The 18760-nt window shown below is 34.8% G+C and overlaps 2 protein-coding genes across 2 annotated transcripts; both read right to left on the reverse strand.

The window, feature by feature from the left end:
* Window positions 1-1470: 1470 nt before the first annotated feature.
* On the reverse strand, window positions 1471-8028 carry LOC101256671 (probable 20S rRNA accumulation protein 4). The gene is made up of 8 exons (XM_004237415.5): window positions 7522-8028; window positions 6183-6275; window positions 6011-6094; window positions 5808-5905; window positions 5299-5615; window positions 4059-4287; window positions 2346-2550; window positions 1471-1742 (listed from the first exon to the last, which is right to left on the reverse strand). The coding sequence occupies exons 2-8, from the start codon at window positions 6273-6275 to the stop codon at window positions 1668-1670; spliced, it is 1101 nt and encodes a 366-aa protein (XP_004237463.1). The 5' UTR covers window positions 7522-8028; the 3' UTR covers window positions 1471-1667.
* Window positions 8029-13827: 5799 nt separating this feature from the next.
* On the reverse strand, window positions 13828-15306 carry LOC104646967 (uncharacterized). Its single transcript, XM_019213495.3, has 3 exons — window positions 14708-15306; window positions 14303-14627; window positions 13828-14222 (listed from the first exon to the last, which is right to left on the reverse strand). The coding sequence occupies exons 1-3, from the start codon at window positions 14824-14826 to the stop codon at window positions 14121-14123; spliced, it is 546 nt and encodes a 181-aa protein (XP_019069040.1). The 5' UTR covers window positions 14827-15306; the 3' UTR covers window positions 13828-14120.
* Between the last annotated feature and the right edge of the window lie 3454 nt (window positions 15307-18760).

The raw sequence follows: 18760 nt of genomic DNA on the forward strand, positions 1-18760 counted from the left end.
CTTTTCGAGAGCTATGGATGAGGTAGAAGAAGTATTTGTTCATTAGACATTTGTTGCTAAAGAGTGTTTGGAAGTTGCAAAAATGGCTAGGGATTGGGTATGAAGGTAAGTTAACTAGATCATGGGATGTTCTTGATCAAGTTATAAGCAAGTATATATCGATGAAACGCGATAAATTGAGTAATGTTGCAACAAAAACAAAGGAAGATGAAGAAGAGGGTTGTGATGATCTCTTAACTTCATACATATTAAATGATCATGGACTAAATTTTGATGACAAGTTCTTGAGGGACACCATATTGAACCTCATGATTGCAGGGCGTGACACGACTAGCTCAGGACTAACATGGTTCATTTGGCTAGCCGCGACTCACCCTGAGGTTGAAAATAAGATCATGGAAGAACTTGAGGCAATTATCTCCTTGACATCATCATCATCATCATCAAAATGGAGGCTAGCTTTTTAACGAGAACGAGTTGAAAAATGCAATTTACTTGCATGCATCATTGTGTGAATCATTAAGGCTATATCCACCAGTACCATTTCAACATAAGACTCCTCTAGAACCTGATACTCTCCCAAGTGGACACCATGTTCATCCTAAAATGAGAGTGGTGTTCTCATTGTACGCAATGGGAAGGATAGAATCGATATGGGGAAAAGATTGTTTAGAATTTAAGCCAGAGAGATGGATATCGGAGAAAGGGTTGATTAAGCACGAGCCTTCGTATAAGTTCTTAGCTTTCAATGCAGGGCCAAGGACTTGTTTAGGGAAAGAAGTGGCTTTCACTCAAATGAAAGCTGTGGCTGCTTCTATCATACATAATTATCAAGTTGAAGTGATCAATGGACACAAAGTTTGCCCTAATGTCTCAATTATTCTTTACATGCAACATGGTTTCAAAGCTAGAGTCAAGAAGAGATGGACTTAATTAGTTTTTACATTTCTACTATTTGGACTTAATACCATCTTTTTTACTATGCAAAGTATATTATTTTAGTTTCCTTGATGTAATTTGCTCATGAGTTGATGTATATGTTGGAGGAAAGAATTGATTATAAAGACCAGTCTTTGCCTCTTGTATAATATAAAGATGCCTGATGTGAATGGTAATGTTATTTTTCAAACTTGATTTGATCAAAACTTTTGACCAAGTATTTTGGAACTACTTGTGTCATGTCATGAGATATATGGGTTCTCTGAGCTTTGGATTGACATGATCTTGGGGCCTATTTCTAACAATTGGTATACTGTTAAGATCATAAATGGCTCTAGACATGACACTTTTAGTCCTTCCAGAAGTCTCATCTCCGATTTATTGCAATAGTTTCTCTATCTCAATTTATGTGATGTAGTTTAAATGGACACGGAGCTTTAAGTATAATATTCTAAAACTACATATACATAGAGAAGTACACCTGTGTAGACCCAACATGGGTAAAAACGAAATAAAAGAAGGTGAAGAAGATTGAAATAAATACATGATATAGATTTAACAAGCTTAAAATGTTAAAAAGGATAACAGACAATAGCATAGAGTTCAGTATATTGGCTTTGAACTCAGGCTAGTGAACTTCCCTCATTTCAAACAATAATCCTAAAAAAAGTATGACAAGAGCATATTTTAAACTCTATTGATAGTACAGGAGCATATCTTAATCGATGCTATTCATACTGTACGACAACAACTTCCTCAGCCACAGTCCAGCCATCATCGCTAGTGTTATCGTTTGAACAGTTCTGAAAATGAAACAGGCAAAGAAATTAACTAAACCTGAAAAGGGAGTAGTATCGTCCACAATTGACAAAAGAGAATAAATAATTCAACCAGCAAATGAAAGAAAGAGATCACAAGTAAAATTTCACTTCAGAAAAAAAGGAACAAGAGGAGAGTGATTAATTCGAACTCGCACAGAACTGTCCCACGGGAGACGCGCATTTTCAACAAGTGAAAAGCTGAAGTAAAAAGTCATAACCTATTACAGTTTTCCTTCATCAACTTCTTACTTCCTAACCTTTTAATTTTACAACTTTGGATTTTTTTTGTTTATTTTTGGTTCTTCTGATGTAAGCAGCAGGTAACACAGAAGAGCCTCGCTTTTGAGTTTCTGATTCTTCCCCAGTTTATATGAATTACTGGGTTCGAACCTCTTTTTTAAAACCTGATTTAGATGCAATTTTTAATACATAGAGTGTTTCAGCTATGCACTAGGTTCATCCCCCCCCCCCCCCCCCCACGCCTTTCACGATGCATCAGCTAAAAGATGACCATTTTAGCTTAGAAAAGTATACGGATCTAAAGTATCTTTCCACCCTACAATCCATATCCAGTTAAAGGCTGACCTGTGAGCAAGTATACACTATTAAAGTCATCCAATTCCAGTTATCCAAGGCATGTTTTTCTTTCTCGCTCACGGCTTCCTGCAGAAAATACAGCAATGGGGGCATCAGCTGCATTTCATATTGACGTGCTGCACCACAAAGCCTGCACATCCCTGGATTACCAGCATCTTCAGAAGCCAAAAGCGGCCTTCCACCATATGAGTATCTACATGTAAAAGTAAATAATAGATTTTTTTAGTAAGGAGAGAGAATGTTGATGATTAACTAATGTAAGGAGGTCAAATAAAAGAAATCTTGCGTGTATAGAAATGGAAAAATAACCCTAAAACCTACCAACAGAGAACCATATGAAACTCTCTGTATATATTTTATTTTATTTAGCTTCTTTTGGATAATGAGAGTCTCCATAAAATGACAGTTAGCGTTAGCAGTTGACTAAGAAAGCAATAAAGTAAACAAAAAAATAAAAGTAACCTTGAGCTCTGTGGGAGTGGGTGAAAACTGAATGTACAACCTAAGATGTGGTTTCCAGTGTGTAATCCTAATCAATCTCCCAGTATGTCAGCCAACTGTTAGCATTAAGATGTGCTTTATGATGAAAGATAAATTAACACTCAGACTCATAAAATAAGTAGTTGATGGCAGTTTTCACGTGTTGATCGAAGCAAGGTCAAGACTGGCGAAGATGTTGACGTAGTAGCCAATTATATCTCGGCGTGTAGATTGGATTAGATTGGAAGAAATGGGCTATGGCCAGACTCCGGACTTTGCGTTGTCTACATATCTCAAGTTTCACAAGAAATCAGTTCATATGTAGTTTGAGGAGATTCTACTAGAATATGGATTGACTGGATTAGTATGACCGAACTTTGTGTACAGTTCCTTACGTATCTCGGATGTCACGAGAAACAAGCTGAATATAGTTTGAAAAGGTGGAGTCATTGACTCTCAAAATTTTACCCCAATATTGAGATGGTTTGAAGCTCAAGCCCAGAACCAAGCAAACAAAAGGGGAGAAAGGACATCAGTGATGAGACACGTTATCTCAAGATCAGTCGAGAAACCCAGCAGGACAGATTCAGCCAAACTGAAGTAAGAAGAAGCAAAACCAGTAGATTGGCAAGGAAGACGTACCAGAATCAGTTGAACCAAGTTCCAAACCCAGACCAATCAAGAATCAATGTCCATAATTGTAAGTTTCTTGAACGGAGCTGAAACTCCTTAGGGTCACTCGGAAAAGACTTAAATGCCTTTCATTAGAAACCAACCAGTCAACATTTTCTCACATATGACGAGGAGTTGATGCATTCAAAGAGTTGGGAACAAAGAGAAGGTCACAACAACTACTCTAAGAAGCATCTATAAATTCACACATGCCACAGCAGAAAAACATGAGAACACTTCAACATGCATAAAGTTGTACAAATAGTAATATGCTACAGATGGAGATGAATAAGATAATCAAAGAGAGAGCTTGTACCGAAGCAGAATATGCTGAAAGTTCACTACATCAAGAAACCATTAAAACATTAAATTTGGACTTCACTTGCTGCTTTGGGGAATTAAAAGGTAAATAAAAAACTGAGAGTTTGCTTCTCAAAAGTCATCTACTCCACCAAATAAAATGTTAAGTTCCAGGAGGCAATACTTAAAAGTAAATTTAGAGGTACAGATTATGCATGGTAAAAAAAGGCTGGCTTTTTGAAGTTGTACCTGAAACACTGTTCTGGATATGCATCTACTCGCTTTTTGAACTTAAGGTAAACCCTGTCAGCATTCAATGCCCTATCGTACTCATAATCTTCCACCTCCCATGTTTCTTCTTTAGTATCAGGATCACTTTCATGGTCCTTGATTGGAGATGAGATATTTTTTGAACAGACAGAAGCATCCTTTTTTGGAAGTTTCTCTTCCTCAGCATATATATAGAAGCAAGGAACCACTGTGACCAAAGAAAAAAAGTGTTTCTTTCAGAGAATACAGAAAGCTAAATGCTACCCAGTGATAATTGCAGATCCCATGTATCACTTTAAACACTTGCTAAAAGGTATGAAGACCTAAACTTTTGTAGCCTGTCAACTTCTCGTAACACAATGACTTCTTTAGAGAAAATGACAAATTAGTTTCTTATGTTTGGGGTTGGTTTAAAGTAGTCCTTTTAATATGCAGCTGAGCACTTTTGGTCTCTGTACAAATAAGATTTTTCTGGTCTCTATACAAATAAGATTTTTTTAAGGTAAGAATATGGAAATGAAACCGACGGGTTCAGCTGGATGGTTTTCTTTCATTTAAACGACTCATGCTCTTTCACAAGCCATTTCGTCAAAAGTACTCAATTTTATAAATATAAAGAACTAAAACCACTCAGGTGTATATTTGAAGGATCATTTTTTTAGAATGACTTCTAAAGGATCATTTTAAAACCAATCTCCAAATAGGACGGATTATTTATTTCACTTTCTCACTTTTTTTACAATAAGTAAATATATTCACTAGCTCTTTGACTGATCTACGTATCGCTCAACCAGCAAGAATTAGCACCAACTGCCTCCCACAAAAGGAAGGCAACCAACAGATCACATATTCCTTATCAGACATGTCATTTCTGTATCCATTTTTTTTTTATCAACTAAAAGGTTTCATTGCTAATAACAAGAACAATTTGGCTTTCTCTATCTATAAATAGCATTATCAATGTAATGTTCTCTATCATAGTGCTAGATTTATGTTGGGGGGTCAATCGTCCCAGTAAACAGTTCACAATCACCTAGCTTTTTTGTCTCCATGGGGATTCAAAGAACAGTTTCACGCTCATCTTATATCAAGCAAAGCTAAATGGGAACCCTTCATATATACCGCCCAGTTACATATCAAGTAGAACCATCTAAAGGGGCTCGAGGAAAAGATCATGTCAAGGTGCAGGTAATGTCGAGGAAAATAGAACGGAAATTACCTGGTAACTTTTTATCAATTACTCTGTCTGCACAGACAGGGGATGAAGTTTTGGCAGTTAATTTACGACCATGGTTTTGTTTCTTGGATTGCGAAGCTAGGCTTGCAGCTTCAGAGAGTGCTCTCCCCAACTCAGCAAGGTCTATGTCATCATCATCTTCATCATCATCCTCTTCCAAAGAGTCAGATGACGATATATCCCTCTTGCATTCTTCCTTTGAATCTGATACAGAAGATGCAGACGAGGAGACAGCCTTATCAGACTGGCTCTTTAAACCTTCACCATTTACAGACTTTTGGATTCTAAGAGCTCTCCAGCTGTCATAGAAATATAATAGATAGACCACAGAAGTTAAATTCAAACGATTATTAAGTTTCAAAGCATTAATAAAAAGGCTTAAAAAAAACAGATTAAAAAATAAATAATAAGAAAAATAGCAAATTCCTAGAATTTGGCAATTTCCAATAAAACAAAAAAACAAAGACTATGCTTGAAAACTAAATAAAGACCTTACAGTAGAGCTCCCACATTCTGGCATTAAACAGCAAAAAACATAGATTACACGCTCTTCAATGTTCAAACTCTTATGTGAGATTGGGGCATAAACCTAGGGAAACAAATGTAAGGAGAAAAATATAGCAAACTGTCTTGAGGCTTAAAACTCCAAGTAATCGGGTAATTCAAAGTTAGTCAAACAGTTTCAAGTACAAACCTGTGCAAGAAGAGACAAATCACTTCTACAAGCACTGCATTTGAATAAATCAACACTTGCTGAAGGAAGAGGAATAGGCCAATCCTATTCAAGAAAAAAAAAGTAGCATCATAATACCAAAAAAAACACCAAAGCACAATGAACTAAACCATATCCAGGAGAATTTTCTTACAGGAAGTCCACCGATTTTTGTTGTATAATGGTCAGCAGCTTCGTGCATATTACCTGCCCACGTTCCTGGCATACCCAAAAATACTCCCCCCATCTTGTTTTGTAATGCAAAAAAACAAGGTTAATGAGAAATCCAGTTCAACTGAGACCCCATCCAATGTGATTCTTAGTACAAGCATCATAATACACCAGAACACAACCATATTAACAAAGTTCAGGTCTTAAATAGCTGGAATCTTCTTGCATAAAGAAAAGAACATCAAGACAAATAACCTTTATTAAATTTCATTGACGGATTTATATAGCTTTAAACTCGATGGAACTAGTTACCAAACTTTAACATAAAACTTGTTGCAAGAACTAATCCCTTTTTATAATGAAACGGATTAATTAGATAAGCTCAGCCAATAAACCATCTCATATCCTTGCCCTGCAGTTTCATACCTAACTGGTGTTAAACCTCAGGGAGAAAATAATTTTCGTCATGATAACTGGGAACAAGCTTTCTCCCAGGAACTTGGCAAACCACACACGAGACGTAACCAACATTTCCTGGCAAGAAAAATCCAAAGCCATTACCCTTAAAACCCCGCTCGTATGCAATTGCTCACAAACCAGAAAAGAAAGGTAACCCGCACTAGGACTCGACTCACAAGGCAAACCCTCACTTTCGCTGGCAAGGGGTTTCGGACCTGAGACTTCCAACATGGAAGTCCCAAGCCCAAACCACTGGAACTTGCACAATTGCCTAACCACTAGTCCTAGCTATGTCACAATATCCCCGTAAAGGTTCACAAGTAGGAACGGACATTTGTTCGGTTTGGCTTTTGCCTTCAAATTTCAACGAGCATTCAACTTGCAACTTACCATGTCATTGAGTAAAATATTCAAACAAAACTAATTCTAAGGATGATAAACACTATGACTCAACGCTACTTCATGAATACTCATTAAACACAAATGTCAACAGAGCTGCCTATAAAAAACTTAACTGCAGAATTACACAGTACATTACCATTTACAGTTCACAGAACACACAAATAATCACATAGTTCCATTCAATGAATAAAAGAACTCTAATGTGAGCTCCTAAAGTGCTACTCGTTGTTTTCCACAAGTTTATTAGATTCCGTTATTAATTTATCATCAAAATAAAGATTATGAATCTGAGTATATTGATAACTTTTAGGTGGAAAACATTGTATCCCTGCAGTCTACTGGAGTTATCCCGCTGACGAATTTAAATTTGAATTCAAATTAATCGAGTCAATAAAATTTAAGAACCAAATGGTTAAAACAAAGTAGTAATACAGTATATTCACAAGAAAACAAACTAGTACCTTCGAGGCGCGACTAGCGAGCGTCGGCAGTGGGCAGTAGGCAGTAGGCAGCGGGCTGCGGGCAGTGAGTAGCCGGCTGAGGGCTGTGGGTTGCGACGCCTGCGAGAACCGAGCAGCGGATGCCGGCTGGCCTGAGAGTGACTGACGACAGTTAGAGACTTGAGGGATGAGTTGAGTGGGGGCGTTGGTATTTTAGTTTACATTTCTGTCTGAGGCATGGGTTGAATAGTGTGATTAGTTAATTCGAAAAGGGCAAAATTGCCTTGAAGTCTGAACTATTGGAATAGGCCTAAAGTTAACAGAGGGAATCCCGCGAACCGTCCAGTTCAACCGGGATACAAGGGTGAATCGTCCCCTGACCGGTTCCCTCATCCCCACCCTTTAAAACCCCTAAACCCTAGGGGACGGGACGGGTTTAAATCGGGGCGGGGCGGGGCGGGACGCGGGCCGGGACGGGATATTCCAGTCCCCCTGCTACCCCTACTTAACACCTAATTTTTTTGTGACATGCAAGCAATATAAGACTAATCTTTCTATTTAAGTGTTGTCAATTTTAATATTTATTTCGAAATAATTAGATTTTTAGTAGCGCTATTAGTCGCCATAAAAATCTAAAAAATTTCATTAAAAGTTTTTAATATTAAATTCTAATTTTGTGTTTTTTTCTTCAATATTTTTTAAAAAATAAAAATGATATCAATTAAGTAGGAGTTTGAAGACATTGTATGTTTTATTTTTATGTTACACGTATAAAATGTACATGATGCATTATATAATAAGGAGATGCGAATCGAGAAGTAATTTTCATGATTTTTTGTAATAATATTTGATGTTTTTAATATTGATATTGCAAGTTATTTATTTTTAAAAATTAGGTTGCAATCGAAAATTAATTGTCATATTTTTTGTTGAAAAAATAAATTTACTAGCGAATAGTTGTTGGATCCTTAGTTGCCACTAAAAATCACTAATAACCTTTAGTGGCAATATTTTGAGATTTTGGGGCGACTTTGTCATCACTAAAGGTGAAGTTCTTTTGTAGTGAATCTTAGATGACAATAATTAGGTAGAGGAAATTAGTCCCATGTGGATCGTCACGTCACTTAAAAATTGGGGTGTTAACTCTTGAGGGTATTTATGGTTTCCCATGATAACAACGGAGTATATTTTATCCCAATATGTAATGGGGGTATAAGTGATCTATCTCGCATAATTTATGGGCAATTTTGACCCTTTTCCGATAGTTAATAAGGTGTAAAGACTCAAGAATATAAAAATTGAAATATTAAACTTTGAAATTGAAATCAATCGAAAAAATTGAAAAATCAAAATTAAAAAAATTGATTGAATCTGTTTTTCAATTTTAACCATATTATGTCCAATCCTAGCTAGTAATAGAATAGCAGATGCACTATAAGGAAGAATAAGGTAAGAGATTTAATAATCTATATTGACGGAAGAATATATGTGTATAAATATGGTATTCTATCTCTTATAAGTATCATTTCATGTAATGAGTTTATTAACAAAGTTTATTTTATTCTAGTAATGAAGGGTAAGAATATTGTCGGATGTCAAAAAAATTTCATGAGAAAATATAAACAAAGTAACTCGATATGCCTCCTTTTTGAAACACTGATTGAGTTTATATAAATTGGTTGGTGAACTCGTTCAACAACACGATGTTGACAAAGGAATAGTTCTTTCTTCTCCGACGAATAAACCTTATTCCTTTTTTCATTCAACTATTGAAGCAATTGCTCACCGTTTTTTGAATCCAATATAGAATGAAGTGACACTACACAATTTGTTGTGACACATGTTCGAAATAAGATGAATGAAATCGAATATTAATTTGCAAAGTTCAAAATCAGAAAAAATGTTAAGAGCAATTAAATAGTTATACTTGACCAAATGAAAACATATGAAAGAAATTGATTGGCAGGAGGATATTTGTAAACTCAAAACTAATGAGTTAATTAAGTTTGAAGCTAAATTAAATATTGTCGATTATAACATGAAATATCTTCAGAAATATTTGAAAAATAAAATTGCATCTAATTCTTCATAAATAGATTCCTGAATGATCTACATGGAAGAGAAGGGTATAAATGTTATGAATTGCCTAAGTAGAGTACTTTTATAAACTATCTAGTTTATGCAGATGATATTATTTTATTTGCCAGTGTTGACGAAAGATCAATGAAAATGATGATCAAAGTCCTCAGAAGGTATGAAAATGCCTTTGGTCAACTAATTAACTTACACAAATTTATTTTCTATGTGCATGAGAAGATTGTCCCAGCTATTGTGAATAGAATCAAACATGTATCACGAATTAGGTAAGGAATGTTTTCTTTTTAGTACCTAGGATGTCCTATTTTTTACGGGAGAAAGAAAATTTCTCACTATAACAATGTTATAGTGAATTTTTTTTTTAATAGAATTAGTCTTAGCAAGGTAGACAATTATCCCTTAGAGAAAAAGTAGTGTTGATTAATCATGTTCTACAGAGTATACCACTGCACCTAATGTCAACTTTGAATCCACCAAAAGGAATTATTAATCATTGACAGATTTTTTTTGGATAACAGTACAGAGTATAGGAAAAGACACTGGGTCAAATGGGAAGATTTATGCTTACAAGGGATGTCAGTGGTATTGGTTTCACATCCTTATTTGATATGTCTAATGTCTTGTTTCGTAAGCTATGTTGGAAGTTTAGAATTAAACTATCAATGTGGAGTTTTCACATGGCAAACAAGTATTGAAAAAAGTTACACCCTATTATTGCTACTACAAAAGGAGCATCTACAACATGGAAGAAGATGGTGACAGTTAGAGAACTGATTGGACATCAAATATTATGGATGGTCAAGTCCGGAAGACTCTAATTTTTGGTATGAGAATTGGACATCACTAGGTGCTCTATATTATTGGCTACCAGATGTATTGGAAGATGAAGAAATTGAGATGAAACAATTTACCAAGGAAGGAAATGAAGGTTAGATTTGTTAAATCAACACCTACTAAAAGAGATTGTGCAACATATAACCACAATTATTAATCCTGCCCAAAATGTTGACGAACATGATAAACCAATTTAAATGTTGGAACAAAATGGTAAATTCTATGTTAAAAATGTTTGGCAATATATCAAACAAAAGGATGAGAAACAGGAGATATTCAAGAATATGTGGATCAACAAATTGCCCTTTCAGATGACCTTCACACTATGAAGGGCATGGAAGTTCATAATACCTATTAATGAGGTGGTGCAAAGAATGAAAATTAGTCTTCCTTCTAGATGTCATTGCTGCCAACACCCTCAAAGAGATACTATGTCTCATGTTCTCCTAACCTCTTATACTGTTGAAAGGTTGCGGAGGAAATTTTCAATGTGTGCAGGTATCAATCATGCTGGACTCCAATTATCACAACTCATAATTAAATGGTGGACATGGCCTGGCTCGACACAACTAAGACAAGCACACAGTATCATTATAAGGGAATTATGAAAAAGAAGAAATAACTTGAAGCATGGAGGAACAATCAGTTTCAACTGATTAGTACACAAGGTAAACACTAATATATGACAATTGACAAAGTTTTAGTTTCCAAAGGTGAGGAATCTACCATCCCAATGGTCAAATATAGTGGAAGTCCTAGCTAGCTTCAAAACTATAATGCACTACAAGATGGTCCAGTGGCATCCACCTTATTTCGCCACAATCAAGTCAATATTGATGGTGCAAGTAGGGGAAACCCGAAAAGAAGCTCATACGATTTTTGTATCAGAAGTAGTACATATGACTTTATTTTTGCACAATCAGACACAATACCTAACACTATCAATACAGAGGCAGAGACAATTGCAATCAGGAAGGCGATAGCATATGGTGTCGCAGAGGGACACACGAGATGCATAATAAAGACAAACTCTCTATTACCGTATAAAATCCTAGAGGCTGAATAGGAGACGCCTTGGCAGATTCACATAATAATTGAGGATATCAAGGAATTTATTAATCACTGTGACACATAAGTACATCACATATACAAGGAAGTAGCAAACTAGCAGATTACATGGCCAATTTAGCATTAGATTTAAAAAGAAAATAAAAATTCAGGGAATTCACAGATTTAACAAGTAAAGGAAAGTGTATAGTCAACATGGACAAAACTCTAGTTCCTAACTTCAGATCCAACACAAGAAAAACACAAACAGATAGAACAAGGTGGCATGAACTCAACAATCACATTCCAACCTAGTAAAGGAAAAATCAACAACTTTAAGCACAAATACATAAAAAAACAAAAAACAAAAAAAACATCACCAAAAATAACTTATTCTCAAGAACAAATTATGAAGACGAGAAATCTTACATGAACCATACAAGAAAGATGAAGCGGTCAATGGACGAAGAAAGGTAGAAAAATGGAGATTCGCGAGTCTTGAAATAGGTTGAAACAAATTTAAAATTCAAATAAGAGAAAAAATAGCAACACTCAAATGAAAAATAAATTGATAAGGAATGAATGGTGAGGGAGTGAGTATTACTCAGATAAAGTGCAAATCCACCATGTACACAATGAAGAAGACAAAGCCATTAATAGTGAAAGAAAATGGAAGAGCTCTATTGGAGACTCTTCCTTTTCCTCTTTTGACTTTTTTGTTTTATTTTTAATTTAGTTACTATTGTAATGATTTTATTTTATTTTAATTTTTAGGGACTTGAAACTTTTTCAAGTGTTTGTTTTATTATTTTTATCAATAAAAAATAACCTTGGGCTCAATCAATTTTTAATAAAAATAGATTCATCTCTACATTATCTTTTAAAATTCTATTATTGGTTCAACTTATTTTAGAAACTTTTTAATTTTATAAGAGAAAATACATATAAAAAAATCCTGAACTTGGCACGAAAACTCGCTTCAGTACTTAAACTACACGGGTGTTTATATATCCACCTTAACATGTTTGATGTGAATTATTTTTAACCTTTCGAGCTTTAGCCTCCCACGTGTTGATACAACTTTGTAGGGCGTGTAATTCATCTTCTAGCATTTTTTAAAAATAAAATTCGATCCTCCAACGGTAATATCCGACCCATTAGGGTTCTTTTCTTTTGAAGAACCCTAATTTCCTTTTCTCCTCACCAACCCAATCATCCAAAAATACTGACCTAGTTCATGCTTTTTTTTCTTTATTTTATTCAAATCTTAGCTCTTCAAACCAAAAAGTTGAATCTTTGAAGGAATAATTGTTCTTCAAAATGTAAGCTTCAAATCTATTCTTCTTTATCAATTATTTTGATTTACGTTCCTTTTTCTTATTATCTGTTTTTTTTTAAAATTCCTGTTACTTCTTGCACAAAATTGTCACACACAATGCGATCAATTAATTTGACAAATCTTTGTATGGAAGAAGCTGATTATACTACGAAGAAAAAAGTTTATTGTAATCATGGACTTGTGGATGCGTTTGAGAACATCTTGGACTTCCAATAACTCCGAAGAAGATATTGGTCATGTCCTTATTATGGGGTAAACATCATTTTTGTTTATTTTATTTTAGCCGGTTTAGAATTTGATTACTAATTCCTTCATCCTTTTTCATTACTGAAGGTTCCTAGATCTTGCAACTTTTGGTGTTGGAAGGATAAAGAGAATATTGATTCCAGGTCGAAATTTGTAATTCCTAAACTAATACAAAAATTGGGTGAGCTTGAGAATATAGTAGAATCATCTCAAACTTCAGCCGTTGTTTTTGAGGATAATGAAGAAGTTGACAAGCCGGGAGATTTCAAACAAGATGATGATTGTCTAGGAATGAAACTAAAAATGTTGGAAGAAGAGGTTGAGAAGATGAAAGTAGTGCAAAATAGATGGAGAAGAACATAGTAGAATGTGCTCTTTTTTGTTGTAGCTTGTTGTTGTGTTATGGTAATAGCTATAAGCTATTATTTCTAGGTGATATATAAGAAGAAAGGTTCCATGAAGTTACCTTAAGCTCTTGATGTAGTGAGATAAATGTTGGAGTAGTGTAGCACTGTTTATGTTGTAATTTGAAATCAATGTTGGAGTAGTGTAGCACTGTTTATGTTGTAATCAATTAGGTGCAAGAATTTTTTGTAATGAATTGTGTGTTCTTCTTCTTCTTCTGTTAATGCAATTTGTTGGTTTATGTATTTCGTTTGTGTTTTATTTACAACCGCATTGACATTATTGCAGTCACAACTGCATAATTGTATACGTTAAAGTAATGGAAAACTGGTTGCAAAATTGTTTCAAAAAGAGACAACTAAAATAACAAACTAATGCAGCAGTCACAGCTGCATAATTGTTTCAAATCTAGATCAAACTAACGCAGTCACAGTTGCTACATAATTGTTTCAAAAACAAACATTAAACAAACTAATGCAATCACAACTGCATAATTGTTCTAAAAATAGAAAAATATAAATCTAAAGCAGTCACAACTGCATAATTGTGTCAAAATCAGCTCAAATATCAAACTAAAGCAGTCTCCATATCAAACATCATCTGCATTAGACCTTGTTCTCCTTTTTTTGTTTTCTCTCATCTCTTGAAGACCTTATTGAGTTACAACATCCTTTTCTTTCCATTTTAAGCCTGATCTAGGTTTATGATGCCCAAGATTTCCAGTCACTATTGAAGTGTTCATAGACATTCTAGGCTACATTCACAACATAAACACTTTCTTAGATTCTTCATAAGTTAAAATTGAAAAAGGTGTAAATATTTAAGACAACTTACATTGTGGATTGTAAAATCATTTTGTGTATGTAGAATCCCCATTCCAACCATTTTTTGCCTCTTCACTCCTCCAGTAGCACTAGGAACATCTATAGCAGTAGCAGCTACACCAGTTCCTCTTCCTCTTCCCCTTCGAGCTACACTAGTTGCAGTTCCTCTTCCCCTTCCAGCAATACCAGTTCCAGTTCCTCTACCCCTTCCAGTAGGACCAAAACCATTAACAGCGCCATCAATCCCTGTTTCATTAACAGACGCAGTTGTAGTTCCTCTTCCCCTTCCAGTTCCAGCTAAACCAGTTTCAGTACCTCTTTCTCTTCGCACTAGCCTATAACATAAGTTGATTAAAAAAATATTAGACTGATAAAGCAGTAAAATAACAACTACATGAATTACTATAAACATTACCTGTTTTGTAGAACCTCTTGGTCGACCTCTTCCTCTCTTTGTGCTTGATTGTGATTCAGTTGATGCTGTAGAATATCCAACACTTGACCTAGTTGAACTAGTATTTGTTCTTTTCCCATTTCTTTTTCCTCTGCATGCAATAGATTGATTATTCAAATGACAACTCTTCTTATTATGAACCTTTGTGTGACAGAGAGTGCAGATCATCTCAACACCTCTCTTGGACAATTTTTCTATTTTATTTTCATTCTGCTCCTTTCTACTACATTTTCTTGGCCCTCCTGGTTGTGTTTTGATAACAGGTGGTAATACAGAAGGGTTGGTCAATTGTGGCCACATTTCCAGTTTAGTAACTGGTTGAATGTAATGACTATAAACCTTGAAATAAGTCTCCTTGCTATACCAATGTGCAACATAGTTAATGGGCTCCGATCTTCTAAAATGAAGTGCAGCTATAGCATGACAACAAGGTATTCCTCTTAGCATCCAAGATCTACAAGTACATATTTGTGTGCCTAGATTCACAACAAATGTGTTATCCCAGCTGTCTTTAACCTCAAAAACCATATTCACTATTCCATTCAAGGTTACATTGCATCGAATTTGTTGTGTTCTCTGTTAATACCTTTAAGGCCATTGGAGATATGTCTGTTATTCAAGTATCAATAAACTCCCTCAATTGTTCTATTCTTCTCATCACTTTGACCCTTATTTCTTCAAGCATTATGATGATAGTTTTGTGTCTTGCCCCCAAAATCCATGAATCAAAGCTTTCAACCATGTTGTTGTCAACACTATCATAACAGCTAAAAAACTTAAAAGTATAATTTAGACCACCTTTCTATATTGTAGTATAATAAGTTATCAATTATTCCAGTACCTAACTTCTCCATATGATCCAAATTTCTTTTCAATTCTTTTTCATATGTAGATTTGGCACATCTCCAAAATAATTTCTTCTTTCAATGCCTTTCCAAATGATAGACCAGTTGGCTAGAACATGTCTTGCACACATTCTTTGTTCTGCATTTGACAGAAGTTCCTGAATAGCTTTGTCAAGACCGTTTAACAACATTTAGAATATCATGAGAAAATAAATGAAAAAGAAAATGGACAAATAAATGGAAAAGAAAATAAATGAATAAATGAGAAGGAAATTAAAAAAAACCTTCGACATATCAGTAATGGTTGTCAATTCTGTACCATCTCCTAGCTCAAGATCATGTTTTACAATCTTGATAAACCATTTCCAAGTAAATGTGTTTTCCACCTCAACAACTGTCATGCTAGTGGTAGCATTTGGTTATTCCCATCCTTACAAACAGCCACAAGTAATTGACCTCTAGAAACACCTTTCAAGCAATCATCAAATCCTATAATCTCCTAGCTCCAGCTTTGAATGCTTTCTTTAAAGCATCAAAATATATGTAAAATGACTGAAACATTTTTGTGCCACCTTTAAAAGTTTCTTCACTAATCTCACCACACATGTGCTGCCTGGATTAGTCCTTAAAAGCTTATCTCTATAATCTAAAATTTTATTAAACACATGATCACCCATAATTTGTTGCAACACATAGTTTTTTGCTTTCCTTGCTAAAATCCTCCCCACATACACATTCAATTCTTTCTTCACTAAAATTTGAAACTGAAAAACACTAATACTAGGCTCAGAAATAATTTTGTCCTTGTACCTTTCTGCTAAGTACTTTGAATGCACCAATTTATTTCTGCTTGTGGCGTTGCATTTATGTGCTGGATTGTAATTCTTCACCACAAAATCTCTTGATCTTGCATCAATACTTCCAAACAACAACCATGGACAACCAGTTGTACACTTTATCTTCACCCTAGTTTCATCATTAACATATTTATCTAATTCAAAATTTTCTTGAACTGCATATCTAGTAATAGCTTCTCTAAATTGCTTAACACTTTCAAAAGCAAGACCAGTCTCCCAAACTATTAAGTGATAGGTAGGATCAAATACAATTTTCTTTTTATTTCTTTTTGCTCTTCTTGCTTTTCTTTGTCTTCTTATAGGCAGTTCAACCTCATCTTCCTCATTAACATCATCATCAATATCTATTTCAAAACTAACATCTTCATCTGAATCAAAGTAGGGATCATCTTCAGCTATCTTACCCTCTAAAGTAGTTTGTTTTTTGGATAGATATTCATCATATTCCAAATCAACTCCTTTTTTTCCTAAATCAACTCCTTCAGATCTTCTAAAGCCTTTTTCTTTTCTCTTTTTTATTTTAGCAACCCTTTTTTTCTTTCCTAAGATTTATAACTTACTCATGAACATCACTACCATACTCATCTTCTCCTTCATCAAGCAAATCTGCATTGTCTGAATCATCACTTTCTTCTGTTTCACTTTTCCAATCAGACTCAACTTCTGAAATATCGATACAGCAGCAACAAAAGAAGTACACCACCCAAGTCTTCTCCGCCACTAACAGAAACCCTACCCAATTCCTCTCCAGCACTAGTAGAAGTTCTACCCAATTCCTCTCCAGCACTAGCAGAAGCCCTACACAATTCCTCTCCAGCACAAGTAGAATTCCTACCAAACACTTCACTCAACTCTTCACCCACAATAGGTTGTGCAGGTTCTTCAAATCCCAGTCCTTCATTATCCTGAAAAGTCTGACTAGATTCCTTATTAAAAGTAGCATTAGATTTCCCACCTACGTCATCCACCCCACCCACATCATTTAGATATTCAATTGCTGGTGGGGCCACAACATCTTCTTCAACTAAATGAGTCACATAAAGTTCAACAATATCTTCATTTGTTAATTTAGGTGCAATACCCATAATATCCCTATCACTTTTAACTTCAACATGTCGACTTTTAGGTGGTTTAATATAAACAACACTAGCAGCACAGTTATACCCAATTTCTTTAACAATATCAACAAATTCGAAGTAGGATAATTTATCAACATCTACGTCTGAACAATCAGTGATCATACTCCTTCATACTTAATACGTGGTTTTTATTGAAGTTTTCCACCATGGTGAAACCTTAAAAAAACGTACATATCCATCGTCAAACTGAAAAGACAAAAAAAACTAAGCTTCTCGAAAACCCTAAAATCGGTCAACAGAAGATTACTAACCTGGTAACTCTGTTCTTCACACGATCCTTTGTTTCTTTCACGAAAACCTTAAAATCAACAACTCATTCACAGTAATGGAAGAGAAATCTTCAAATTCGATCTTCTAGGTTTGAGAGAAAAGAAAGAATGTGAATTGCGGGATTAGGGGATTTAGGGATATTTATTTATAAGTGGGTCAGGTTGTATTTGGGAAACGGATCTTAAACATTTAGGGATATTTGTTCATAAGTGGGTCGGGTTGAATTTTGGGAACGGGTAAGATACTTTTAAATCTTTAGGCGACGTGGACCACTAAAAACGCGTGTGCGTAACAATGTCCAGCCTTCAATTGGGATGGATCATCAAACATATTAAGGGGGTATATAAACACCCGTGTAATTTAAATACTAAAGCGAGTTTTCGTGCCAAGTTCAAAAAAAATTTTTTTATGTATTTTCTCATTTTATAATTATGATGTTGTTACATGTACTCTACATGATAATTATTATGAAATAATATTATTCTCATAAAATAATATGTTTTTCTCTTTCATGCTTGGCCATATATTCTTCAAAAATCAAATATTTAGTTAAATTTTTTAATTTATATTTTAAAGTATTAAATATATGTAATTTCTTATCAGTGAGTGACGGTAAGAATTAAACATACAACTTTTTATACATTTTAGGAAAAATATCCAAATACCCCCTCAATCTATGCCCGAAATCCCAGAGACATGTGGTCCAATATGAGTCAAAATATACCTGAAGTTGTTTGTTGCATGTGCTGGACGATAAAATTCACAACACTGCTTGTCCCTTTATATACTTTAAAACTCTTACTACAACATTAAGATGAGACTGTTTTAGTTGTTGTAGAAACTGAGCTAAAGTATGTGAGGCAAAAGAGATGTCTGGTATGGTAAGAGTCAAGTACAAGAGGT

Source organism: Solanum lycopersicum, chromosome 4, assembly GCF_036512215.1.
Source record: "Solanum lycopersicum chromosome 4, SLM_r2.1".
NCBI lineage: Eukaryota > Viridiplantae > Streptophyta > Magnoliopsida > Solanales > Solanaceae > Solanum > Solanum lycopersicum.

Coding starts and splice junctions, on each gene's coding strand:
- LOC101256671 (XM_004237415.5), bottom strand. CDS start 6,275: ATGGGGGGAGTATTTTTGGGTATGCCAGGAACGTGGGCAGGTAATATG. Junction 5,906..6,010: donor ATTTGTCTCTTCTTGCACAG/GTTTGTACTTGA, acceptor TTGTTTCCCTAG/GTTTATGCCCCAATCTCACA. Junction 5,616..5,807: donor TGTGGGAGCTCTACTGTAAG/GTCTTTATTTAG, acceptor TTTCTATGACAG/CTGGAGAGCTCTTAGAATCC.
- LOC104646967 (XM_019213495.3), bottom strand. CDS start 14,826: ATGGGAAAAGAACAAATACTAGTTCAACTAGGTCAAGTGTTGGATATT. Junction 14,628..14,707: donor CAAGAGGTTCTACAAAACAG/GTAATGTTTATA, acceptor CTTATGTTATAG/GCTAGTGCGAAGAGAAAGAG. Junction 14,223..14,302: donor ATGATTTTACAATCCACAAT/GTAAGTTGTCTT, acceptor TTGTGAATGTAG/CCTAGAATGTCTATGAACAC.